General features: G+C 44.3%; 1 protein-coding gene across 1 annotated transcript; it reads right to left on the bottom strand.

Annotated features, from left to right (window-relative positions):
- CLTA (clathrin light chain A) lies at positions 1-18945 on the bottom strand. Its single transcript, XM_054397676.1, has 5 exons — positions 18705-18945; positions 11751-11788; positions 7233-7350; positions 4178-4289; positions 1-367 (listed from the first exon to the last, which is right to left on the bottom strand). Exons 1-5 carry the CDS (start codon positions 18913-18915, stop codon positions 196-198), a joined length of 651 nt encoding a protein of 216 aa, XP_054253651.1. The 5' UTR covers positions 18916-18945; the 3' UTR covers positions 1-195.
- Between the last annotated feature and the right edge of the window lie 8483 nt (positions 18946-27428).

Genomic DNA, 27428 nt, shown 5'->3' with positions numbered 1-27428 from the left:
TTCTGGAGATTCTCTCATTTCAAACATAGAAAGGAAACAGGAGGAAGAACATGCAATCAAACAACAATCAGCTCTAGATATATCATGAGGTTTGGTCCAAAAAAAACATTGAAACAATTAATCCAATTACAGCAAACACAGCTTCTCTGAATAAGGTTAAATATTGCATTTATAGTGTTTCCATTGTGCTCTCCTTCAGCGGACCAGCGGAGCCTGCTTGAGTGAGATGAGGACTGAACGCATGCGGGACACATCTTTTGCCTGCTTACTAGACTTGGGATTAAAGTCACAGAGCTGAGCCACACGTTCCCACTCAGTTCCTGGAAAAACGTCTTCTGCATCATTCACAAAGGCTTCTTCAGCTGCCCTAAAAGCAACACAAGGCACCTTGTGTTAATGCCCAACATATAAGGCACCCTCACCATCTTACAAGATGTAGTTTTCTTTCAGCGTGTTTCGTAAGAGATGTGACCTGACAACTGCTTGTGGACATTATGGCTACTTAAGCTCCCACTGCCCCAGCCCTGGAGATGAAAGTAGGTTGAAGTAGTATGCTATGCACAAGCAGTGCAGAGGATTGATGTGTAAAATGTTGGAATACAGGTGTTTGGTTTTAAGAACAGTTATTGAGTCTTTCCTTATGGAGTCAACCACACAAACTGCCAGGAAGTAAGGTACTTTTAAGGCATTTCTTCATAAATAAAATGCCAAGTTTTAACTAGTTAAGCCTATGCCACTTGATGGCTTATACTGGACACTTTTCAACTGGAAATTTACAAGTCCTTGAAAGCATGTCTTAAAACAGATTCCATCTGGGGATTTACATAAGCTCCAAGGCCTACAGGCCATCATAAAACAATCTGCTGATGGCTGCCAATGCTGCAGTGAAGCAGCACAAATCAAGAGGACTTTGCAGTCAAAAATCCCATGCTTGTGGATGCTACAGACTAAAGCACTGGGGATGACTTGAGGTCAGTTCACAGGATAAACACATTTTCCCTGCTTCCACCCTAAGGAGACTCTGCTACAGGAGGCTTTGTATGCTATGTACAGGTGAGTACCAGCAGTTTCCCAGCTGCATCCTTTTGGTATTGCTATGCTGCCAACAGCATCACTTCAATGCAGGGATAACACTCCAGTACCTGGTTTACATGAACTGTGGGGCCCTGGTAGCTGCCTGAGTGCAAGAACAGTAAGCATCAAGAGATCAAACCAAATCCATCTACTCCAACAAGCAGTACAAAAAAAGCAGTGAAGATGACTCTCCCATGAGGGTTAAGCACTGTTCACAGGGATGATAAGGTTACAGACACCACTGAAGACAAGGGTCACTACAACACTGCTACTTTATGTGACATGACACTTAGGGGAGAGTGAAGTTTTTTTACTTAACTGTTCTAGGCTGTAGCAAGGATGATTTATGTTTGTGCTTAAAGGTGAAGAGAAGAAACGAGAGAAAGTTTAAGTCAGATACAGAAAATGAGAATGAGTTTAATGCAGATGAACAGCTGGCTGAGCATGCACTAGTAGCTTAGCCCACATTCAGGAAACAGGCTGCCAATTTTGTTCCGCAGCTCTGAGACTGCACGTTTGTAGTGGATACGTGAAAATAGAGGTTTTACTGGGAAAAAATCTATCAAAATCAACTCCAGGCAACATCAGAGGGGTCAAACACCACCTGTAAATCCATCATTTCACAAGTCTTGGTTTACATCCACCTAGTTAGGTAATCAATTCCACACCAGACCTTCAATACTAATGCACTCAAAGCCATACCATGGCTCACCAATGCACCTTCTAAAAGTGTCACCTTAGAATCTGTGACATGGCCATCTTTCAATTCAAATCTAGAAATCAAGGGAAGAAATTAAAATACATGAACAAGCCAATGAATAGTGCAATTCTTTCACCCCATGGAAACCAGCACACTCATAGGGGCTTAGAAATCATGGCTGTATTCTCACTGATCCTTTAGGCTGGAAAAATGTCTGCACAGAGCTGTGCCTAAACATTCTCCCAGCAGCCAATGCTGATTTTCCAGTAGTACCTTCTTGTACTTGTTTTCTAATAGCATCCAACCCCCGATTTATGGTAGAGGAATCCTTCCTACCTTCCTTGGCCTGTGGAGCTCACATGCAAGCATTGCTTTAATATTTTTCTGATGATATAGGCCATTGAGCTCAGAATAGCAGCAGAGAATGCAGAACTACACATTGTATTTCTCTGTGGAAATGACTAGGACTAAACGCAGCACCGTTGCAAGACTGTAGGCACTAACCCATATATCCAGCAAAACATCTTGATAAGCACTGTTTGCTGGCCTGGAAACAACTGTAAACTGCTACTTCTAAAGACTACTAAGGTCATCACCAAAATTCCAGTGGTATGTATACTACATGACTCAATTTGAAAGTGCTGGATGTTATGCAGTGTGTGGGAACCTTACAGGAAAACTATGCTTAATACCGCAGATCAGGATCAGTACAGGAAGTAATGGCTGTTTACTTATATTAGCTTATACTGCCCTGAAATACTCAAAAGTCACCTTCAGACATTCCACCTCCTCATCACCTAGTTAACTAGCAAACAGAATATGTAGTTAAGCAACATACACATAACCAATCACGTCAGCGAAGGGTTGTTTGTAGAAAGCTTCATCTGCCACCCTAGGTAGCAAGTAGTCCCAACAGGCAGGCAAGCAGGCAGGAAAAAAGAGATAAGGATGAGAAGTGCAGAACACAGCCAAAGGTAGTTTTAACTAGCATGTTAATCTTCTGTCACCCTAGACTTACTGTAATAGGAAAGCAACTACTATATGGAATGTATCAATTAAGTCATTGACTTGAAGGGTCAAATAAAAGCTCAGCTACTTCCTAGAAGTTGAGACCAGCTAATCTGAGACTAGAGTACCAGTGTTAGCATTAGGCTACTTCCAACAGACAAAACTAACATTAGGAGGGAGATCTCACCAGGCTGATGAAACACTCACTCCTGCACAACATTTGTTCAATGGACCCTGCTCCTGAATGCACATCTCACATTCACATACTGGCCACAATAAAGCTGTGAGGGTATCATGAGTTCTAGCTACCACCTAGAAGACTGACAGTCCTGTTTCCCTTTCTTGGCCCAGCCAAAAGACTGTACCTCAGTGAATAGAAATGTTAAATGAATAATTCTGTGGGAAATGCAGGCCTCCTTTCTCCATGTAGTAAGAGGCAGAGTCTGCATAGGACTCTACATTCAAGCTTTATGTCTTAAGGAATCTCCAGTAATTCTACTTCATTATCTAATGCTTTCTCTTACTATTCCTGGACACCGAAACTAGACTTGAAGAAGCAGAGCCTACCTAGGACTCTACTTAATCACGAGAAACCTGATAGCCATTTTGATATGAAAAATACTGTTTCAAACTGCAAGTCTTTGAGTTCCTAACTATAAAGCAGCCCTGATGATTACCTGGACAGGATGATACTGGCAATCCTAGGTCAGAAGTAGAGATCTCAGTGGTAAGTCAGTATTTATCACATTTACCTTACTGTAAGTTGAAGTCAAAATTCCATGGGGAATCTCTAAGAGGTGTAAGAGCTTACTAGATTAGCAGCCAAGTCATAAATTTCTGCCCTAAGGACCCAGAAGTAGAAAATTCAAACCCAGTACAGACACAGTCAACATTTAATACTTCATTAGAAGAACTAGGTCAGGTTATTTCTCAAACACTTCTTAAAGTGGCTAAAGGTTTTAAGATATCCAGTGAAATAACTTGTAGCAAAGACTAAATAGAAGGCCATCTCCATGCTTCTGAAGCTATCAAGTAAATGTGGAAGTCTCAAGGGAGGTAATTAGGGTCACAGAAGACCTATGCAGCTAAAGCATGCAAAGAGGTAGGTAGACTAACACTTTTCCTGGTCATGTTCAAGATTTATGTCATAAGGAATCTTCAGTAATTCTGGCTTTTATCTAATGCTTTCTCTTGCTATAGCTGGGCATTTAATTTAGGTTCTAAGAAAAATTAAAAAGCCAGTCTACCACTAGAGAATCACTTCTGAGTAGGAGAGTCTACTTTAATGATCTGAAAAAATAGCACCTTAGGACACACTAGAAATATACTAACCTCTCTCACACATTAATTTTATATCCGGTACAATAACTCTTCAGGTGGCTGGAAAAATCTTACCTGTTGCTGGCTTTCGTTTTCTGAAGATTTTCATCTTGCCTTGCATACCACTCTTCCAACTCCTTTATTGCTTTCTCTTTCCATTCTGCTTCCTGCTTTCGTGAGTTTGCATCTGAAGATTTAAGAATTAGTTCCTCAGTCATGTTTGTTCCAATTGGATCTTGCTACCATTTCAGCTGATGGCACTCTAGTTCAGACAGTTGCTCAGATATGGGTTAGGAGACTTCCTGATTTAGGCATGAGAACTCTAAATACCATAAGATTCAGAGTATTAGCTAAACTGAATGCCTGCACTGTAAAATTGCAACAGTCCACTTCACTTTAGGATAGACATTTGCAGCCTAATACAGATTCAGTATTTGTGTTGGACTGGAAACTGTTCAAAAACAGAGTCACTTCGCTATGCTAACAGTAAAGGTAAAGTCTCTGTGCTTAGATATAGTGAAGGAGTGTGGCAGTCAATATGCTTTTGCACCCAGCCAACAGTTGAGGACAAGCTTGTCTGCTGTAACTAGCCCAGAAGAGAAGCAACAGGCCAGGTCTATACAGAATTACATTGTACAGAAGGTTGTCCTAAAAATTTCAAGCAAAACCTCCTCACTAATGTAAGTGGGAAACATACCAGTTTGTAGACTTTTAGAAGCTGTCCATAGGAAGGTATCAATGCATTTGACAGCTTTACTTAGTTTAGTTACTAGTCCATTACTTAACCTAGCTATTAGGTTAAGATCCATGTGACAGATGGCCTCAGCAATTACAAAATGAGCAATCTTTATCCTTTAAAAATAAAGTGCTGATGGCTGCAGTATTTAATCACTTCTCTGCTGACAAAAGCTGTTCACTTTCTGTTCTCCTATTTGAAAGAAAAGGCTAGGGCCACATGAGCACTCTTAAGGTTCAGAGAATCACTTACGTGCTGTAAGGCAAGCAGAAGACCTGCATGGATAAGCAAGGAACTCTTAGTAAAACTCAAAAATAAAAAGGAGGCTTACAATATGTGGAAAAAAGGACTAGTTGATTGGGAAGATTATAGAGACATACCCAGAGAATGTAGAGATGCAACAAGGAAGGCCAAGGCCCTCCTGGAACTGAATCTTGCCAAAGGGGTGAAAGAGAACAAGGAGAGTTTTTTTTTTTTAATACATCAATGATAAAAAGAAGAGCAGGTAAAAGGTGGGCCTACTGCTGAATGAGATGGGAGATATGGTAACTGATGATGCAGACATGGCAGAGGTGCTGAATGCCTTCTTTGCCTCAGTCTTTACTCCTAAGACTGACCCTCAGGAAGGTTCCTCAGGAACTTCAGTCTCTGGAAGCAAGGAAACAGAACTGGAGGGAGGAGGACATTCCACTGCTCAGTCAGGACTGGGTTAGAGATCTCTTATACCAACTGAAAACACCAAAATCCATGGGCCCCAATAGGCTGCATCCACATGTGCTGAGAGACCTGGCTGATACTGTTGCTGAACCTCTCTCCATCATTTTTGAGAAGTCCTGGAGAACAGGAGAGGTGCCTGATGACTGGAAGAAAGCAAATGTCACTCCAGTCTTCAAAAAAGGCAAGGAGGAGGACCCAGGCAACTACAGACCAGTCAGCCTCACTTCCATCCCTGGAAAGATGATGGAGCAGTTCATCCTGGAGGACATCTCTAACCACATGGAAGACAAGAAGGTTATCAGGAGTAGCCAACATGGAGTTACCAAGGGGAGATCCTGCCTGACCAATCCGATAGCCTTCTATGAAACCAGGACCAAATGGGTAGATGAGGGAAGAGCAGTGGATGTCATAAACCTTGACTTCAGTAATGCTTTTGATACTGTCTCCCATAACATCCTCATAGAAAAGCTCAGGAGATGTGGCATAGATGGTTGGTCAGTGAGGTGGATCAGAGGAACATCAGTGGCACAGAGTCAACTTGGAGGCCTGTGGCAAGTGGTGTTCCCCAGGGATTGGTACTGGGTCCAGTTTTGTTCCATATCTTTATCAACAACCTGGATGAGGGGATTGAAAGTACCCTCAGCAGGTTCCTGATGATACAAAACTGGGGGGGTTGGCTGACACCCCATCAGGCTGTGCAGCCATCCAACGTGACCTGGACAGGCTGGAGAGCTGGGTGCAGGCAAACCTCATGAAGTTTGATAAGGACAAGTGCAGGGTCCTACTTCTGGGGAGAAATAACAACAGGCACCAGTACAGGTTAGGGGCTGCCCTGCTGGAAGGCAGCTCCACAGAGAAAGACCTTGGAGTGCTGGTGGACAGCAAGTTCTCCATGGAACAACAATGTGCTCTTGTGGCCAAGAGAGCCAATGGGATCCTGGGATGCACCAAGAAAGGTGTGTCCAGCAGGTTGAGGGAAGTTCTTCTCCCTTTCTACTCTGCCCTGATGAGACCACACCTGGAATACTGCATCCAGTTTTGGGCTCCCCAGTTCAAGAGAGACAGAGCCCTGCTGGAGAGAATCCAACAGAGAGCTATGAGGATGATTAGGGGACTTGAGCATCTCCCCTGTGAAGAGAGACTGAGATCCCTGAGGCTATTTAGTCTTGAGGAGAGAAGACTGAGAGGGGATCTGAATAATGTCTATAAATATATGAGGGGTGGGTGTCAAGTGGTTCACAGTAACAAGACAAGGGACAACAGGTTCAAACTTGAACACAGAAGATTTCACCTCAACATGAGGAGAAACTTCTTCACAGTGAGGGTGAGAGCACTGTAACAGGCTGCCCAGAAAGGTTGTGGAGTCTCCTTTTCTGGAGACTTTCAAAACCCACCTGGATGCATTCCTGTACAGACTACCCTAAGTGATGCTGCTTTGGCAGAGAGGTTGGACCCAATGATCTCTTGAGGTCCCTTCCAGTCTCTGATATACTGTGATACTGTCTCCTCCACCAGCATAAACTCTGCTCACTGGAATATTCATCCACCTTCATTTCTCAAACTCAAGAAGCATTTTAGATTCTCAAGAGCCAGGAGCCATGGTTGAGAATACTGCTGCTTAAGAAAGTGCCAGTACTTCACTCACAAGCAAGGCTACTGCAACAAACACCTCCTTACCAAGTTGCTCCAGGCGATCCTTCTGCTCCTCTCTCCACTTACGAATGCTCTCTGGTTCAGACTGCAGTCGATCTACTTGGGATATAGCAGCATAGGTGTCTGTTGGACCATTACTCTCCTTAAGGGGAAGGAATAGTAATATAATTTATAAGTGACAACATAATATCTCAGGTAATTGTCCAAGAGCTACATGAAATTAGACCCTGTTTGAACTGAGCACATAAGACATTCATCTGCCATCAAATAATCTCCATCGTTAACATGAAAAACATCTTGCCACAAGTCACCACAGGATTGAAGGAAATTAATACAGGACTGCCTCTTGCTATTACAGATCAAACACAAAATCAAGCTGACTGGGAATCAAACTGTGCCAAAGGTCTACATCTGAAGAAAGCAGAAGAAACCCTAGCATCTCACTATACAGCTGTAGGCCTAGAGATCCTCCAGTTAATTTCACATTAAATATCTGCTGGAAACCTTTCTTTTTTTTTTTTTTCAATAGACTTGTGCATAGGAGTTTAAAATGTTCTCTGTAAGTTATCTGTGAACTTCAGAGGTATTTCCAAACTTAACTGATATTAAATGGTATTCCCACAGGGATCAGTACTGCTTCCAGTCCTGTTCAACATACCCATCAATCATATGAGCAAAGGGATACAAAACTGGAAGGAGTGGCCAAAATGCCAGAAGGCTTTGCCAGTATTCCACAAGACCTGGACAGTCTGGAGAGTTGATCAAGGAGAAACCTAATGAAATTCAACAAGAGCAAGTGTAGAGTAATGCATCTGGGGAAGAACAGCCTCATGCCTGAGTACAGGCTATGGGATGACCTGCTGGAAAGCAGCTCTGCAGACAAGCAACTGGGAGCCCTGGTGGACAACAAGTTAACCATGTGTTAGCAGTGTGCTCTTGTGGTCAAGAAGGCAAATGGTACCCCATGGTGCGTTAAGGACAGCGTGGCCAGCAGGTTGAGGGAGGTTCTTCCCCTCTGCTCCATCCGGATGAACCCTTATCTGAAATACTGTTTCCAGTTCTGGGCTCCCCAGCTTAAGGGCAAGGAAGTACTGGAAAGAGTCCAGCAGAGAGCCACTAAAATGATTAGGGGACTAGAACCTTATCAGGGAAAGCTGAGAAAGCTGGGTCTGTTGAGGCTGGGGAAGAGGAGACTGAGCAGGAATCTCATTAAGGTTTATAAATGTCTAAAGGGTGAGAGTCCTTCTCAGTGGTGCCCAGTGACAGCACAAGAGCAGTGGGCACAAACTGGAACACAGAAGGTTCCACGTAAAATCATTCTCCTTGAAGGCAGCAGAGCACTGGAACAGGTTGCCCAGAGAGGTCATGGAGTCTCTGTCTTTGGAGGCATTCAAAACCCACCTGGACGTGTTCCTGTGTGATTTACTCTAGGTGATTCTGCTCTAGCAGGGGCATCAGGCTAGATGATTTTTACAGGTCCCTTCCAACCCCTACCATTCTGTGATCCTCTAAAACCCAACGTCTTTTAAAAGACGTGATGGTTTGAAATTGTCTTTTTAATTCTTCTTCTCAAAGTTCAAGCAGAAAAAGTGAAAGAATGTAAATAAGTCATTACTGGGTGTAAGAAAGCAAAATAATTATTGTTCTAAACACTTCCCTTGGATAGATAGAAATGTTTAAGAACTATTACTCAAAACAAAGTAGGCACTCTGCAGTCTGGGCAGTTGCTGGGCTGTTTGGCTGCTATTTCTTCTTCTCTTCTGGATGAAGATAACACATTGACCTTGGTGAGCTAAGTTAACAACTTTTCTGCTTTAGCCAACTCTGCTTTCTGCCAAGGAGCGGGGGAGGCCCCAAGGAGAGAGGACCCCTTGGGAAGGGTTCCCTTTGGGGGGAAGCAAAGGGAGTTTGGCTGTGCTTTTCTATTGATTGTATATATTTGTAAATGTTGTGAATTTTGTACATTGGTACATATTCATTGCATTTCATCATAGATTGTACATTCTGCTTGTAAATACAGCTTTCATTCGCTTCCAGACCGAGCTAGCCTGGTTAGTGTTGGGGGGGGGGCAATTTCAGCTCACACTGACACAAGACATTACAGAATTTGGATTGCTCTACACAGCTTAGAATACAAGAGACATTTGAACACTGAAGGATCAAGACAGTGTACCAACATACTTTTTACTATACAATAGCTCAATGACTTAAAATGAGCAGAGCTACCACTTGTCCTGCTTTGAGTTAGAACATAATCAATCTACCCAGAAATTTTACCTTTCAGCTTTCCTAAGTAATTGCACTTTCTGAAATTAACAGCATATTTTTGCAGACAGTGTCTGCTTCTAGTTGTGATAATACTCGATGCTTCTAGTTAGTACCAAGGAATGGTATTCAGGCCAACGACACTGATAATCCTGTTTACCATGTTGAGGGATGCAGAATTAAAGGCCACAGCTGCAGGAAGGGGTGGACAGAACAGAGGACCCTAAACCGACCAACTACATACTTTGTGCCATACACATCATGTTCAGTATAAAGCTGAGGGACCACAAGGGTCAAGCTGCTTCTCCTCAGTGGCCACCTGGTGAGGACAACTTTTCATTCTGCCTTTGATCCCAATTCATGAGTTCCTGAATCCAATTGCAAAATCCAGCTCCAGAATCTGGTTTCCATCTGACAATGAATCCAGTCTGTGAACCAACATCTGCCCAGAGCATCAGCAGTGACAGTGATGTAATTGCCATCAGGGAGGCTGGGTTCAATAGTGGTTTTGTATATGTTACACTTTATTATTATTTTTATTAAACTAGTTTTAGTCTTCCAATTTGTAAGTCTCTCTCCTTTATTCCCTTTCTTCTCCCCCTTGGGAAGGAAGAGGGGTTAATAGAAGAGTGTCTGTCAGTCATTTACTGGCCAGCCTACCTCTAACCTTTGGCACCATTAACAGCAGATTTGCAAAGCTAATGAGCATTTTGCTATTTGCAAAAGAGGGCACTCCAAGTCCAACAACTTTTATTGGTTCACCCTACTCTCTACAAACCTAAGAAATCCCACTCCTGACAGTGCCAGATGGGTTGCAGCAAACGCAGATTTGTCTGCATCTTGCCCCTTTTGGGACCTCCTTGTAGCCCTCAATCAAGAAATAGTGCTAAAAGAAGGAGCTATGCTGGTGGAACAGTGTTGGGCTTCATGTTCAATCCAAAGCAAAATAAATTGGCCAGTTGCAGGGCCAAACTAGTTACAGGTAGCTAGGGCAAAAGTTACACACAGCCCATTCAGTCTGGTTTTCCTCAGTAAGAGGAAGCTCTATTAAAAAAATAGCTGGTCACTTAGAAATGCAAACATGAAATTAAGATATTTCATCTACGTTCTACTGTACATATAAGGAAGCACGAAGGGCCAGTAAGATTGTTTTCCCATCAATCCTCATTGTGAGGATATACAAATGTTAGCAGCAGTGAAAGCTGTGTCTCCAATAAGCTCAGTGTTCACTTAAAACCCTATGGAGAAGTAGCACATGCACTTCCCCCTTTTCCAGCATTCAGTCAGGGCTGTGCAGCCAACTCTAATACCATGCAATGAGAATGCCTTAGCCAAACCGTTGTCTAATTCAGCTGCAGCAGTGATTGTTTTAGAATACCACATTCCTCCCTGCCACTGTACTGATGTCAAGCAAATGCCTCATCCTGTTGTCATTGTTATGGCTAGTTAACATGTTTTGATACTTAGCCTGGAGAAGAGGAGGCTCAAGGGTGACCTCATTGCCATCTACAACTACCTGAAGGGAGGTTGTAGGCAGGTGGGGGTTGGTCTCTTCTCCCAGGCAACCAGCAGCAGAACGAGGGGGCACTGTCTCAAGATGTGCCAGGGGAGGTATAGGCTGGATATTAGGAGGAAGTTCTTCACAGAGAGGGTGATTGCCCATTGGAATGGGCTGCCCAGGGAGGTGGTGGAGTTGCCATCACTGGAGACGTTCAAGAGAAGACTGGATGAGGCACTTAGTGCCATGGTCTAGTTGATTGCTTCGGGCTGGGTGATAGGTTGGACTGGATGATCTTGGAGGTCTCTTCCAACCTGGGTGATTCTATGATTGAGTTATTTAGTCAGCAGCTTAACTTTGTATCACTGAGAAATGTGCAAAGTTTTTTCAGCTCCTTGTAATGCTAATCTTGGTAAGACAATCAGAATACTTGAATTATTCTTGAAGAACAAGCACTTCAGAAAATTTTGCTTTGAACAAGGTAGTCAGAGCATGCTTTCAGCTTATTAGCCAGTAGTAAGTCGACATTAAGTCGCATCACAGAGCCTGTTAGTCTGCTTATGCCACAATTCAAAATGGACTGCTGCCTTAAGTTGCCTCTGCATTCAGAGGAGAGGCAATTAAGAGGATTAACACCTTTATGGGATGAGCTATCAGAATAGAAAGCCTTCAGAGATTAGATAAAAATACATTAAAGACAAGAAATTATAAGTATTAGTCTAGATTAAGGTAAAGTTCTAAGAACAGCACATTCTAAGTACAGAATACTTCTGTCTTACCTGATAGACATCTCCATTAACCACTCCATCAACAGCACCTGTAAAGCAGTGACTGTAGTTTAGCCATTTGAGAAAAGACAGAACAGCCAGATGTACTGATTTCAGTAACTTGTATGTAAAGCTTTACTAGAGTATCTAATGTGGGAGTTAGGCAAGTGAGTGTTACTTGATACTCTGCACGGTCACCTCCTTATCTCTGCACTTTTCCAGACAGGCATAGGAAACCAATTAAGCCATTATTCTGCAGAACCAGTAATATGAGGTCATTTCTTCATCATGAGATCATGCTTCAGATTACATAAACAGCAAAGCTGATACTGCTGAGAAGCTGCTACAAATTTTTCAAAGTTTACTCTCACTTTCTCCTCCCTGTCTCAAAGAAGGGAGAACTGTTCAGAAGAATTGTGATTCTCACTATTTTAGTCTCCACCTGGAACATTAACAATCCTGTAGCAAACACTTCACAACTCTTATCCTAGTTTAGTTACCTCCTAATTCCTAACCAGCTCAGAACACGCAGCTGACATTCCTAGCAAAGCCACCTTTCTACTACCTTCTGTGATGACATGTCTGATAGACTAATGCTGAAGCTGGAGTAGAAAGCTATCTGACACTGGCAGTAGAGTTTCAGGAAAAGGATACGTTAGAAATCTTTGACACCAAACCCTCAAATTTCATCTTATTAAAACAGAGAGAGAGAGAGAGAACATACATCACCCAAATTTGTGAAACTACTCAAATCTCCAGGGTATGCAAAACACCAAGATTTTCAAGAACTGCTAAATCTCAACAAGGCATCTCTCTGGAACAGTGCTATGTAACATCTGTCTGTGTGGTATAACAAGTCATGTTATTACTTCTGTCTTACCCATAACACCATCATGGATAAACTTATCATGCAGAAGTGTTTCCACCATGTTAAAATGTTCTTCAGTGACAGAAGAGATCATATCAAAGCCACAGAATAGCAAGCAAAAAATCAAGTTATTTTGCATCACCTTCTTAAATAAAATAGCTACTTCAACTGTAACTAAGAGCATTATGCAGCTCTATATGTATCCTCTATATATTTGTGGATATATATATATGCCAGTTTCATGCTAGTACAATTAAGGGCATACAGGAAGCTCTTTGTACTCCTTTACCAGGCAATGAGAGAAGTATTATTAAGTCCTTATCCCTGAGCCCTGAATAGCAGCATGAACTGTATTAGGTAGAGGACTGTCAACTCATCAGTTTAGATGTGGTGCTTAAGCTGGAAGTAACTATGTTCTTGGAGACTAATCTAACTTCAGTTATTTAGCACTTTTTTGTAACTTCAAGTTACAAAAAAAAAAAAAAAAAAAAAAAGCTTTTTAGTTATGATAGCCTAGTAATCTTACTAGTAGAGTCCTATACCTGAAAAGTGGTAACTGCTTTATGTGACTGTCACTCCTTTGCAAGTTACAGGAGCCAAAAGAACTGAGTTGAGAGGCACATAAATCTAACAGTATCTGTCTGCTTCACACCTGACATAAATCTGGAAGCTCCTTCAAACTAGGTTTTCAGAGATCACTGCACACACACTGAATTGGGCAGGTACAACAACATTTCTACTAAATAGGTTTATGAAGACTAAAGCCCACAAAGAAAACACACCTACACTTCACTTTCCTTCAGTTTAAGCCTGTCTGCACTAGACATACGTGCTGCAGCTGTTCACCTTGTTTTGATGAGCCTAGAATTAGAGCTAAGACAGAGTTCATAACTCACATTGACATTAACAGCTTGCATAAGCCAACTACCCACTCTGCCTACCTTAGAAGAGCAGAGAAAAATTCACATGTTCATACAATCAAACTGTGGAGTCATAGTTTGTTGCTACAACAGCCAAGAGAGGCAAGCCTTTAACTATGGTTTCTGCTGCACAAGGAATTGTTCAGCCTAGAGAAAAATCTGGAGGGACCTCAGAGCTGCCTTCCAATACCTGAAAGGATCCTACAGGAAGGCTGAAGACAGACTTTTCATAAGTGTGTCTAGTTATAGGACAAAGGGAAATGGTTTTAAACTGAGGGAGAGTAGGTTTAGACTGGATCTTAGAAAGAAGTTCTTCAGTATGAAGATGGTAGGACTCTGAAATAGGCTGTCCAGAGAGGTTGTGGATGCCTCCCCCTTGGGGGTGTTCAAGGCCAGGTTGGATGAGGCCTTGAGCAGCTGAGTCTAGTTGAGAAGCATCCCCACCCATGGCAGGGAGGTTGGAGTTGATGATCTCTAAGGTCCCTTGCAACCTAAATAACTCTAGGGTTCTATGATATGCAGTTCTGTGCTAATCACTGCGCACAGAGCGGGCAAGCAGTTTACAGCCTGTCAGCCAGAGCACAGTGAGGCAGTTTGCCTGGCAGATCACATGGAAGGGCACACAGGAAGGGTGCTCAAGCTCTGCCAGATAAAGAGGTGAGTTCACTTGGTGATCATCACCCTCTCAGGAGCTTAGCTACCATCTCCACCTGGCAGAAAATCATGTTCTCCTACTCACCAGAATGGACATGGAAACCCATACAGAGCTCCCATGAAAACATGCACACAGAATTTTATAGCATCCCCATCAAGTCACAGGCTACAGGGAGTATCAGAGCCTGCCACTGGTATCAAATGGCAAGTGAAAACTGCTGTGTGCATTGTGAACAAGTAGACATCTGCTCATCCTGTGGCAGAGATGCAAGAGAAAGTTGAAAAGTTAAGGAGCAACAACTTCCTAGCTTGGTACAGACCTTAGACTATTACCCATTAGTGATCTTCGGTGTAGGAGGGGAGGAAATTGCAAATTACAGTCCAAGAGCAACCAAAAGAGACATCAGGCCCTTGACACAGCTACTGAGGGCATCTGGGGCACAAGTTATTTTGAACTCCCTCCTTCCAGTTACAAGTACAACGGAGGATCCTGGGAACTACCAACCTGTCAGCCTCAGCTCTGCCCAGGACAATCATAGAACAGAACCACCTAGAAGTTATGCTAAGGCACACGGAGAATGTGGGTCAAGACAGACAGTATGGCTTTACTATGGACAAGTCCTGCCTGATCAACCCAGTGGCGTTCTATGGTAGAACGCCTACATTAGTGGACATGGGAAGATCTATGGATGTCATCTATCTGGACAAAGCCTTTGACACAGTCATCATCACCCAAAATCCTTCTCTCTGAACTGGAGAAATGAAGATTTGAAGGGTGGACTCCTCAGCACTAATGAATTGGGTGGATGGTCGATGAAAAGCTGAACATAAGCCAACAATATGCACTTATAGCCCAGAAGGCAAATCACATCTTAGGCTGCATCACAAGAAGCATGAGCAGCAGGTCAAGGGAGGCAAATCTTCCACTCTGGCAAGACATCACCTAAAGTACTGCATCCAGCTCTGGAGCCACCAGCACAAGAAGGACATGAACCTGTTGGAGTAGGGAACAATTTTTTTCCACAGTGAAGGTGGTGAAACTCTGTAACAGGCTGCCTGAGAGGTGGTAGAAGCTCTGTCCCTCGAAACATTTACAGACAGGTTGGATGTGGTGCTGAGGTACCTGGTCTAGTTAAAGATGTCCCTGCTTAGGACCTTTATAAGTCTCTTCCAACCTAAAGCATTCTACAATTTTGCAATTCCCCTCTCCAGAAGGAAGGCAGTTGTTTCATGAGACTCTTTGGGAAGCACTGACTTGCCAGTTAAGTGAGAGGGCTAATACGTCTTGAAGATTCTTCCACAAACTGTGATAATATGCTTAAGTTATCCTGTTACAGCAAAAGCCATTCATTAACATCTTCAGTATTCAAGTTGGTAGCCTGCTGAGGTCAAAGGAACAACATCATTGCTGAAGGCTGCAATTGAGAAAACAAATGTGTGAAGTAAAAACTTCTTTGTGAAACAGCGACTAACTGGCACAGAGCTAAGTGTTTCCAGAGAGAAGTCAGAGCAGAAGCATTAAAATATTAAAAATGGGTGAGAAGTTTGCTTTATCTCCCTAGAACTTGTAAATAAGATGCAGAGTCAGCATGCTGACTGAGCAACTGCAAGCAGAAGAGGAAATGGCACTGTATCAGGATGCTGTCCCATGGCAATACAAATATAACTGCAACAAGAAGAATAGTCAGACATTCTCTATTTTAGCTCTCCAGTCTCAGTGTTCACATAATTCAGTATAAAGTCTAGAAAAGCTATCTCCTTGACAGTTTTTGTAATCTGTAATCAGTAATCAACATTATCTGTGTATAAGATTTCTTTGTCCACAGAAACATATCTGACTTCCCAAAGAAAAACGCTAGACAGTTACTGTTATGTGAAGGCAAAGTTTGAGCCTAGAAAGCCTACATTAAACTTGCATTTCTATGTTAATACATGAAACTGCTTGTCTTTGAATGTAATTCTCCATAAGCTACCCCACAAGCTGTCACAAGGTTTTTATACTGACACACAGCTTCAAAAAGCCACACACTTGAACCTGAACTCACTCTCTCCTGCTCAAAGGACATAGCAAGTGAACTGCTGTAACACAAAGACCTAGACTGCAGAGAACGGAAGAATTTGACTGTTAAAAATGCACATGATTTATCACTGAAATTATAGAATCAAAGAATTGTTTTACTTGAAAGAGACCTAACACCCTGGCCATGAAGCCATGTACCAAAGTGCAAAAAATGTCACCACATTTTCTGAACACCTCCAGGGACAGCAACTCCACTACCTCCTCAGGCAACCTATTCCAATGCCTGACTACCTCAGGCCATTTCTTCATATTCCATCACTTGATACTAGGATGAAGATGACAACATCCACCTCGCTACAACCTCATTTAAAAAGGTAGTTGTAGTGAGTGATGAGGTCGCCCTTCAGCCTCCTCTTCTCCAGACAAATAACCCCAGCTCCCTCAGCTGCTCCTTGGAAGACCAGCTTCATTGCTCTTCTCAGGACATGCTCCATCAACTCAGCAGGCACAAAACTGAGCACAGTATTCAAGGCACAGCCTCACCAGCACCAAGTACAGGGGCATGATCACTTCCCTACTCCTGCTGGCCACACACAGGCCAGGATGCTGTTGGCCTTCTTAGCTACCTGAGCATTCTGCTGGCTCATGTTCAGCCATATGTTTGATAAGAAATCTCAGCCACAAATGACAACAGAAGTCATTAGATCATTTGTCACCAGTATATTTTGTACTGCTGCAGTCTGCAACGAGGAGGGAGTGAGTACAGGTTCCAACTAATGTTCTGTTAAAAGCACGACCAGAAGTCCACAAGCACAATCTATTATGCCTATTTAATACAAAGGACACAGAATAAATGCAGTTCCAGTGCATACAAGAAAACATGACATAAAGATCCCATCAAATCATATTAACACATTTTTTCATGATCCCCTTTATAGAGAAAGTTTTCCAATAAGAGTTTTGCATTCCAGGAAAAGTGAATTACATGACTTGAGAAAACACTCTTGAAAAGCTAATCTAGAAGTATTTAACAAGTTGATGTTCTGACACAGAATCACACTGCATGCACAAACTGAAGGTATGGTTTTAGCTGGTTCTAGCACCTTGTGAGAAAGGCCAACATTAGAACTTTTTCCACAGAAATTAACTCTCAAACATCTATGTTAATACATGTTTGGAATGCAAAGATCATATATGGCATAACACTTGTCCAAGGTTTAAGTAACAGTGCGCACTTCCCCTATGTCTGTTTCTGCACTATACCTAGAACACACAAGTTATGTCTGACATCAAAACAAGATGGTAAGATGGTATTCTGGTAACAGTTATCCTCATGCTCTAGTGTTTGTGCAAGTTACTCCCCTAACTTCCCTTTTTACAGGAAGTATGTAGTCCATGTTTTGAACTTCATGAATGAGTTGAACTTAAGGGAAGCAGCAGTTCTCCATTATTCAGTTTATCTAGTTGGGCTTTATTCCAAGCAACACTATGAACCTGCATCCTTATACATAAGATAAGCCACTAATTTCAGAAAAGAGACTGTATAATTAAGACTTAATTCTAAACACACTCCAACAGTGAACTGAGGAGCAAAGTTATTAAACTTAGTCTGAAGAAGAGTAGCATCTTCCTGAAGTGACAAAGGAATGTCACGAGCACAAGTATGTTTCCAAGGACCCAGCAACAAGTACAAGCCAAGTATTCCAAAAGCGTTGGCACATCAGTTAAGTACAGCATCGTCCTATGTTTAGCACTCCTTTCCACTTAAGACTTCAGTCAAAAACCCTAAACCTTTCAGTAGCTGCTTCAGCTACTGAAAAGACACTAACCTCTAGTTGCCAACACAGGTAACCACTCTCCTCTGAGCACAAGAATGTGTTCTGCAGTGCGAGTGCTCACAGTCAGTACAAAGGTTACCAAGGAACAAAGGCTAGAAGCTTAGTAAAATTAAACATTAGCTCAACTGAGGGTATACTTTAAGATCAAGATCACTGCCTCTGAAGAAACGTGTAGCAGAAGACAACATATTGCCTTATCCCCCTTTCAGTGGATCCTCGTTTCACGCAAGCTCCTGGATTAAACAGTTAGTCAGAACTGTTCTCAACAGGCTACACTTAGGCAAGCCTGGGCACCCAGGCGTCTTCAGGCGATACAAACTAAAAACACCACCCGATCTGAGGGAGCAGGGAGATAACTAACAGGACGGCTTAGAGAACACACAGGACGACTAAGATGGCATTCTGGAACGGCCCAGACCTAGTCCTGAAACCGTTCTCGGATAGCCAGGTCCCGCTCCCCGGCGGCATGTACTCGGCGCCGAAAGCCGAGAAGAGGGTCCTGCTGGCATCGCCCCCTCTAGCCCTCGGGGCCTCCAAAGAATGGAAGCTGAGATGCCGCACCAGGCACCTTGCCGCCCCTCTCGCCACGCACTGCGCCTCCCTCCGCAGGGGGCCCCACCACAGGGAGGGACGGTGGAGCGGAGCCCGCCGTTTTTTTGCACGTACCCGAGTCGACGCCTTCTGGAACCTGCAGCGCCGCCGGCACCTCGCCGCTCTCCAAGATGCTGTAGCCCTCATCGTTCTCGATGCCGGCGATTTCGTTCTCCTGCTGCGCCAGGAAAGCGGCGGCAGGATCCTCCTCAGCTCCGTCCACCGCCCCGTTATCGGCAGCGGCCGTTGGCTGCTGCTGAGCACCAAAGAACTCCAGGTCAGCCATGGAAGCAAAATGAGACGGACGCACCGGGAACAGAACGACTTAACCTCCCACACCTACGCAGAGAGGGGAACGGAAGAGAAACAGGAGAGCGCCACACCTATACCAATGAGAGTAGAGTATCTCTCAGCAGTAGAGCCAATCAGCGAGTGGTGAAGGCGGGGCTAACGGAAACATCCTCGTGATGCCTTGCGCTCCAGCCAATCAGCGCCCAAAGCTGTGGCTGGAGTCGCGTCGCGGGGGTGTCAGGGCGCGTTGTGCAGTTGCTGGCGGGAGACGGCCCGGACGTCCCGCCCCTAGATTGGGTAGCGCGCGAAGCAGCTGGGTGGTGTCTGGCGCTCTGCCTCCGCGAGCGGGTGGCGACGTCTTGGGGTCCAGCCTGGGATTTGCGCTCGACTGCGTTGTGCTGCGCAGCAGTGCGCGGCTCTGCGTGCCTGGTCGGCCGCTTCGGGCCCCTGCTCCCACGTCAGGCAGCGACCAGCATTTGGTCTGTGTGCGGAAACTGACTCTCCGTTGCATTTCTGACAGACCGCCCTGTTAAGTGGTTCCCTGCCAAAGTACAGACAGTGCTCTCGGACATAGTGCAGACCAAGATACCGATCCACTGTTAATTCAAGTGCTGATACAATATGGATCCGTCTGCATCTTTGGGACAAATCTGAACCTACAGAATAACTCCGTAAAAACGGCTATTTTATGCTGTGGGTTTTTTTATGTTTTCTGTATAATAAATGAGTATCATTTCAATGACCATGTCTTGACCATATAATGACAAAAATACCTCAAAGGATATGATGACAAATACGATTTTTTTTTGTCAAAGCAATTTTGATCAGGTTCTGTATCTGGTCTGTCACAGAGATCTGCAAATAGGTTGTTGGCACAAGAAGTAAAAATAAAGAAAAATAGCAATGTAGAAAGGGAAAAAGATAGACTAGGAGCTCCTAAGCTGGTGCATTTGTTACAAGAGCTACTTGTTAAACTCCACGTACATGTTGCCTCTGTATCTGTGTATGTTTCATGGTATATTAGAGGTACGCCATCTAGACTTACATTATAATCTATTCCAACACGTTCCAGAAGGTGGCCAAATTCAGAGAGAAACATTAAGTGCAAGTCAGTTGTTTCCTATGTGAATTTAACTATGTGACATAAACTGAATATTAAGTTACCCTTTTTTCCCCACTATCAACATCATTTGCTATGAAGGAAAAAGAAAAACCAAACTCATACCATACAAGAAATATCCCTTCACCTTGTTGGTCAATTACGGAACCACAGAACCACAGAAAACATCTGATTGGAAGATACCTCAAAGATCTTCTAGTCCAACCCTCAACCCAGCACTGAAAGGTCAACACTAAACCATGTCCCTAAGCACCAGGTGCACACACTGCTTAAATATCTGCAGGGACAATGACTCCACCACTGCTCTGGGCAGACCATTCTAATGTTTGATAACCCTCTCTGTGAAGAACTATTTCCTAACATCTAGCCCTGCTGCAGCGTGAAACCAGTTCCTCTGTTCCTGTTGGCTGACACCAAGAAGAGGCTGGCCCCCTCCTCACTCCAAGTTCCCTTCAGGTAGTTGTAGAGAGCAATGAGGTCTCCTCTCAGCCTCCTCTTCTCCAGACTGAATTAAATCTGGTGCTTGGTTTCTCTTATGAATGATAAGACTCAGAATGTAGCATGGCCAAAGGCTAGACTTCCCTGATTCTGTGTTCTAGGCAAAACACAGGAACGTTATTTATTTTAAATAATCTTCAGCAGCTGCAGGAGAATGCAAGAATTAAGAGGGAGGCTCATAATGCACACCAGGGGAATATAAAAATGAAACACCGTCATGAAGTGTATGCTCTCACAGAAACTTGCGACTTTGTCCTATGATTTCTTCTGACATCACACAGCCATCTGCATTTTCATCACTTTCCTTACATGTAAGCAAAAGTGGAGTATCTCACTGATTCCCTTTAACTGTGAATAGCGAACTTTGGATGACAACCTAACAATTTCTTTTGCTCTTCCACCATGTCTTAGCCCTGTGTTGGATATCTGATGACTTAGTGCCACAAACATAGATAGGATGCTGTGATTTAAAATTAAAGGCAAATCTGGTTACTTGCTTGTCTTAAAATTGCAGAACAGGTATGAAAGCATATGAAATACAAGCAGAATTACAAATAGCCCAAGAAAATGATCTATGTTCCATCAGAATGAGTAACTTAATATTGTTAACTGTACATGCAAAGGAAAATACAGTGAGTTGCTAGATCTGTTTTGATTATAAATTCCAAAATATATCTATATTATATCTATAATGAAATACTTTTGCACTGACAAAACTATTATTTTTTTCTGCTTTCTGCATGCAAAAGAGGTCAAGATACCATCTTTTCCAAAGGCAGATGTCACTGATTAGAGATCATTACACAAAATAAAAGTATTACTCTTAGTAATTTACCTGTAGTTGGTATGTCACATTGAAAATAAGAGTTTATTACATTCTATTACCTTCATGGAAAGACTAAAAGGCAATCAGACTACAGAATTATTTCACAGAATCACAGAATTATTGAGGCTGGAAAAGACCTCTGAGATCATCAAGTCCAGCCTATGACCTAACACCACGACATCAGCTGAACCATGCCACCAAGTGCCACATCCAGTCTTTTCTTAAAGACCTCCAGTGATGGTCACTCCACCACCTCCCTGGGCAGTCCATTCCAGTGTCTAACTACCCTCTCTATGAGGAAGTGCTTCCTAACATCCAACCTAAACCTCCCCTGGCACAGCTTCAGGCCACGCCCTCTCATCTTGGCACAAGTAGCCTGGGAGAAGAGCCTGACCCCCACCTTACTACAACTTCCTTTTACTTAGTTGTGGAGTGTGATAAGGTCCCCTCTAAGTCTCCTCTTCTCCACGCTGAACAACCCCAGCTTCCTCAGCCTCTCCTCACAAGACTTTCCCTCCAGGTCCCTCACCAGTCTCATTGCTCTCCTCTGGACCTGCTCCAGCTCCTCAGTATCTTTCTTGAAGTGAGAGGCCCAGAACTGCACACAGTACTCGAGGTGAGGCCTCACCAGTGGTTTCTCTTATGAATCAGCACAGGGATAGAATTACATCCCTGCTCCTGCTGGCCACACTATTCCTGATACAGGCCAAGATGCCACTGGCCTTCTGTGCCACTTGGGCACATTGCTGGCTCACGTTCAGCCGGTTGTCAACCAGCACTCCCAGATCCCTCTCAGCCAGGCTGCTCTCCAGCCACTCATCTCCCAGTCTGTAGCACGGCATGGGATTACTGTGGCCAAAGTGCAGGACCCTGCCATTGGCCTCAGCCCTTTGACCCAGCCTGTCCAGGTCCCTCTGCAGCCTCCTCCTACCCTCCAGGAGATTCACACTCCCTCCCAACTTGGTGTCATCTGAAAATTAACTAATGGTTGACTTGATCCCCTCATCTAAGTCATCAATAAAGATGTTGAATAGAACTGGGCCCAGTACTGATCCTTGGAGGACACCACCGGTCACTGGACACCCACTGGATGTGGCACCATTCACAGCCACTCTCTGTGCCTGGTCATCCAGACAGCTTTTAACCCAGTGAAGGGTGCAACTGTCCAAGCCATGGGCTGCCAGCTTACGCAGGAGGATGCTGTGGGAGACTGTGTCAAAGGCTTGGCTGTAGTTTGGGTAGAGCACATCCACCACCCTCCCCTTGTCTACCAGGCAGATCACCCAGTCATAGAATGAGATTAGATTAGTTAGGCAGGACCTTCCTTTCCTAAACCCATGGTGGCTGGGCCTAGTTCCCTGGTTTTTTTGTACATGCCGCTTGCTGGCACTCAGAGTGACCTGCTCCGTAACCTTGACAGATACCGAGGTCAGGCTGACAGGCCTGTAGTGTTCTGGATCCTCCTTCTGGCCCTTCTTTTGGATGGGCGTCACACTAGCCAACATCCGGGACCTCCCCAGTTAGCCAGGACCAGTGATAAATGATAGACAGTGTCTTAGCCAGCTCTTGTGCCAGCTCCCTAAGCACCATAGGATGAATCCCATCTGGACCCATAGAGCTTATTAGGGTCTAAGTGGCACAGCAGGTCACTAACTACTTCCTCCTGGATTACAGGAGGGATATTCTGCTCCACATCCCTATCTACCAACTCAAGAGCCCAGTTGCCCTGGGGATAGTCAGTCTTTTTGTTAAAGACTGAGGCAAAGAGGGTGTTAAGTACTGCAGCCTTTTCTTTGTCTTACTACGTTCCCTCCTTTGTCCAATAAGGAATGAAGATTTTCCCTGGTCCTCCTTTTGTTATTAATGTATTTATAAAAGAAGTTTATATTACCCTTGACAGAATTGACCAGATTAAGTTCAAACTGAACTTTTGCATCTCTAATTCTCTTTCTACATGACCTTATAATATCCTTAAATGCTTCCTGGTTCACCTGCCCCTTTTTCCAAAGTTGGTACACTCTTTTTTTTTTTTGCTGAGTTCTTGCAAAAGCTCCTTGTTTAACCAGGCTGGACTTCTTCCCTACCGGCTCATTTTACAGCACATAGGGACAGCCTGCCCCTGTGCCTTCATAACTTCATTCTTAAAGTAGGCCCAGCCTTCCCAAGCCTCTTTGCTTTTGAGGGCTGCTTCCCAAGGGACTCTCCAAATCATCATCCTGAGTAGACCAAAGTCAGCCCTCCAGAAGTCCAAGGTAGAGGTTTTGCTGACAGCCCTCCTAACTTCACCGCATGTTGAAAATTCTATCATATCATGGTCACTGTGCCCCAGATGACCCCCAAACACCACATTTTCCACCAGCCCTTCCCTGTTCATAAAGAGTAGATCTAATGGGGCAGTACCTCTGGCAGGCTTGCTCACCAGCTACAACAGGAAGTTGTCATCCACACATACTAGGAACCTCCTGGACTGCCCCCTTTCTGCTGTGTTGTACTTCCAGCAGACATCTGGGAAGTTGAAGTCCCCCAAGAGAACAAGGGCTAGTGAACATGAGACATTGCCAAGTTGTTGAAAGAATGTCTCATTAGTGTCTTTATCCTGGTCAGGTGGTCTGTAGCAGACTCCCACCAGGATATCAGCCTCATTGGCCTTCCCCTTTGACATTCCACTTTGGTGTGTCTAACACTGAATTCAAGAAAGTCAAAGTACTCCTTAACATATAACACTACTCCTCCACCTCTCTTCCATTGTCTATCCCTTCTAAAGAGCCTGTAACCATCCACTGCAGCACTCCAACCATGCAAATCATCCGTGATGGCAATTATATTGTGGTTTCCCTGGTGCACAATAGCTTCCAATTCCTCCTGTTTATTGCCCATGCTATGGGTGTTTGCATACATGCACTTGATCCAAGGGACAGATACTGCCTCCAACACCACTCCCCCAGGTGCTGGCATGTCGCATTCAGGCTCCTTCCTCGTGACCCCAGTTTCACCCCTGCCCCTCTTCATACTTAGTTTAAAGCTCTGACAATGAGCCCTGCCAACTCCCTTCCTAAAACCCATTTTCCCTGTGGGATAGGCTATTCCCATCTGTTGCAAATAGACTGGTGACACCAGGCTCAGAGCCAGGTATTAATCTGCTGGCATATCCTGCCAAATCATCATCCTGAGTAGACCAAAGTCAGCCCTCCAGAAGTCCAAGGTAGAGGATGTGCAAAGTCCTGAGTGCCCCTGTGAAGAGGGAGGGTCATCACTGTTGAACCAGGGTGATGCCTGCAGAGGAAGGCTCTCCAAACAAGGCAGGCTTGGTATCCTGATCAGCTTCTGGAGCTGTTGCTATCGTCACCACATCCAGACTTTGGGCCAGGTCTTGCTGTTCTACTTGCTGCTCGATCATGACCACAGCCCAGGCCTTAAAAGCTCTCACAATGAACTGGGTTGTGACCAGAAAAAAAAGTCATCAAAAGCTATGGGACTCTGTGGAGCAGGAGTCTGGCCATCTGACACTGTGCTGATGTTGTCCTTTAGATCCTCCATGCATGTCTACTCTGGCTGCCCCAGGCTGTAAAGCTTCAACTTACAGATCTGAAAGCAAACTACACGTTCATACAATCAAACTGGAGACACAGATTTATTGCTACAAAATACAAGAGAATACATAGTTCTCATCCCCAGAAGGAAGGCACTTTTTTCATGAGAGGAACATCTTGGGAAGTACTGACTCACCAGCTAGATGAGGCAGCTTGAAATGGCTCACCCTTACTTGATATACATATTGACAAACATGTGTCTTCTGCTACAAGGCCTCCAGTACCACAGCAAATCAACACTGCTTTCAGTTTACCATGTTGCCATGGTAATTTAATTGGATGGAGTAAAGAGGAGATGCTGGTGGTAGTGTTTGCTGTAATAAGCACAAAATATCGTAAGATAAGAGATGCAGCTGCTTTCCAAAGAACACTCAGAAGTGAAAGGTAAAGTAAGAAATGCACCTACAACTAATAAACGTGGTGCAGTGCTGCTTTTTGTTGCTGTTACAGATGTATCTCTAATCATCACAGCAGTACTTGGTATTCAAGTAGAATCTGAACAGGCACAGGATAGAGATTATTTAAATGCATGCCTAAGGGAAGCACAGAGCTGCATGAAGATGAGCAGAGCAGAGCAGAGGGACAGACTCTCAGAGGAGAACAGTAGGAAGTAATATGACGAAGCGTTCGGGAAGGAGTGGTGTAAAGAGGCAGGTTTGTAAGTATGCAGACAAGGTACTTGAAATAGTATGAATGACAGAAGAATCAAAACCCATGAAGGTAGTCTTGTGCATGTGAGATTGTGAACCCTCATTCTGCATTAATTGAGTGGGGCTAAAAAAAAAAAAGAGAATGCAATGCAGACTTTTCCACAATGAATTAGACATTAAGTGTGGGATTTTTTTAATCAAAAAAAGTGGCAGGTGTGTCACAGAATTGCTTAGGTTCATTAGTCCAATCCACTTGCTCAAACGGTATCAGCAAGAGCAGGCTTTCAGTCTGGTTCTGAGTATTCCTCATAGAGGAAGACGGTCTGTCTGGACAACACGTAGGCATACAGGCCCCTGGCTGGAGAGACTGCCAGAGCCTGGCATTTGCAATGGAGGGTGGCAGAGACAGCACCTGTGTTACATGTGAATAGGTCCACCAGGTGGCTGAGCTGAAGGAAAAAGTCACAAGAGTAAGGACTATAAGGAGATGTGAAAGGGAGTGCTATTATTATTCCTGTGCTGCCCTGCAGGTCCAGGGGAAAGCCTTGTGTGGGATGTGTAAAGTCCTGAGTGCCCCTGTGAAGAGGGAGGGTCATCACTGTTGAACCAGGGTGATGCCTGCAGAGGAAGGCTCTCCAAACAAGGCAGGCTTGGTATCCTGATCAGCTTCTGGAGCTGTTGCTGTCGTCACCACATCCAGACTTTGGGCCAGGTCTTGCTGTTCTACTTGCTGCTCGATCATGACCACAGCCCAGGTCTTAAAAGCTCTCACAATGAACTGGGTTGTGACCAGAAAAAAGTCACCAAAATCTACGGGACTCGGTGAAGAAAGAGTCTGGCCATCTGACACTGTGCTGATGTTGTCCTTTAGATCCTCCATGCATGTCTACTCTGGCTGCCCCAGGCTGTAAAGCTTCAACTTGCAGATCTGAAAGGAGACAGGGAATTGTAAAGGTAGCCTGGCTTCCACTTGAAAATGTCTTCCAGGGACATGCCAACAAGCAGATGCTGTGACAAGGATGAAGCAGATGATGGAGCTACAGCTGGGCAGTAGGTGTAGCAGCTGGCCTAAGACAGAGGGAGGTTTATCCTTCTGTCTCATCCGATACCATGACTTACCACCAGTCTGCATTTGACATTGAGCTGCCCTTTTGACAGTTTCAGGGCAGCTCCTTGCTGTTCTTCACCTTGCTCTCCCCTTCAGGCCACCCTGCTGTCACTGCAGTGACTTTCCGAGCAGGGCCAGGCTGTGCACACTGAAGACAAGGCAGCTTCTCTCAACATTCTCCACAGGCTGAGGCTTGATGGACAGGATGGTCTAATGCTCAGCAGCAGCCTCATGCTGCATCTGCAGCTGGGATCAGCTGTTGCAACTGACATTGAGGTGCATCACTGGCACTGTTGGGTCCTACTCTGCTGCTTTTCCCCAATGTCCTGGCCCCACATCCCTGCCTGGGGACAGTGGTCTAGAGGCCCCACCAGCAGCACCTGTGTCTCCACATGCATGAAGGTCAGGCACAGGCTGCTGCTGTTAGTCATCTGGATCTTGTCTGGTTTTGCTGCCAGACAATCCATTCTGCATGTCCCATTCCACTGAACTACTTCCGCCTCTTGGCTGAGTCTCCCATGGAAAACCTTGCCTAGACCTCACCCATGAAATCCTAGCTCTTCCTCTTCACATCTGTGACTTAGGCTGTCTGCTGTCCTGGTTTTGCTTAGGCCATCCATGTGCTGTAGACCGTTAGCAGTTTTGAGACAGCCAGGGCAGATGACCTGAGCTGGTGTATCCCATAAACATCATGCTCAGTATAAAGGGGGAAGTTT

Source organism: Indicator indicator, chromosome Z (assembly GCF_027791375.1).
Source record: "Indicator indicator isolate 239-I01 chromosome Z, UM_Iind_1.1, whole genome shotgun sequence".
NCBI lineage: Eukaryota > Metazoa > Chordata > Aves > Piciformes > Indicatoridae > Indicator > Indicator indicator.
This window is presented reverse-complemented; position numbering and strand designations above follow the sequence as displayed.

Bases quoted from the DNA above. Each gene is read 5' to 3' on its own strand.
- CLTA (XM_054397676.1), bottom strand. From the start codon at position 18,915: ATGGCTGACCTGGAGTTCTTTGGTGCTCAGCAGCAGCCAACGGCCGCT. The intron at 7,351-11,750 runs GTAAGACAGAAG...CTTCCCCTTAAG, and splicing joins TTAATGGAGATGTCTATCAG to GAGAGTAATGGTCCAACAGA. The intron at 4,290-7,232 runs GTAAGGAGGTGT...TTAAATCTTCAG, and splicing joins GGATCGCCTGGAGCAACTTG to ATGCAAACTCACGAAAGCAG.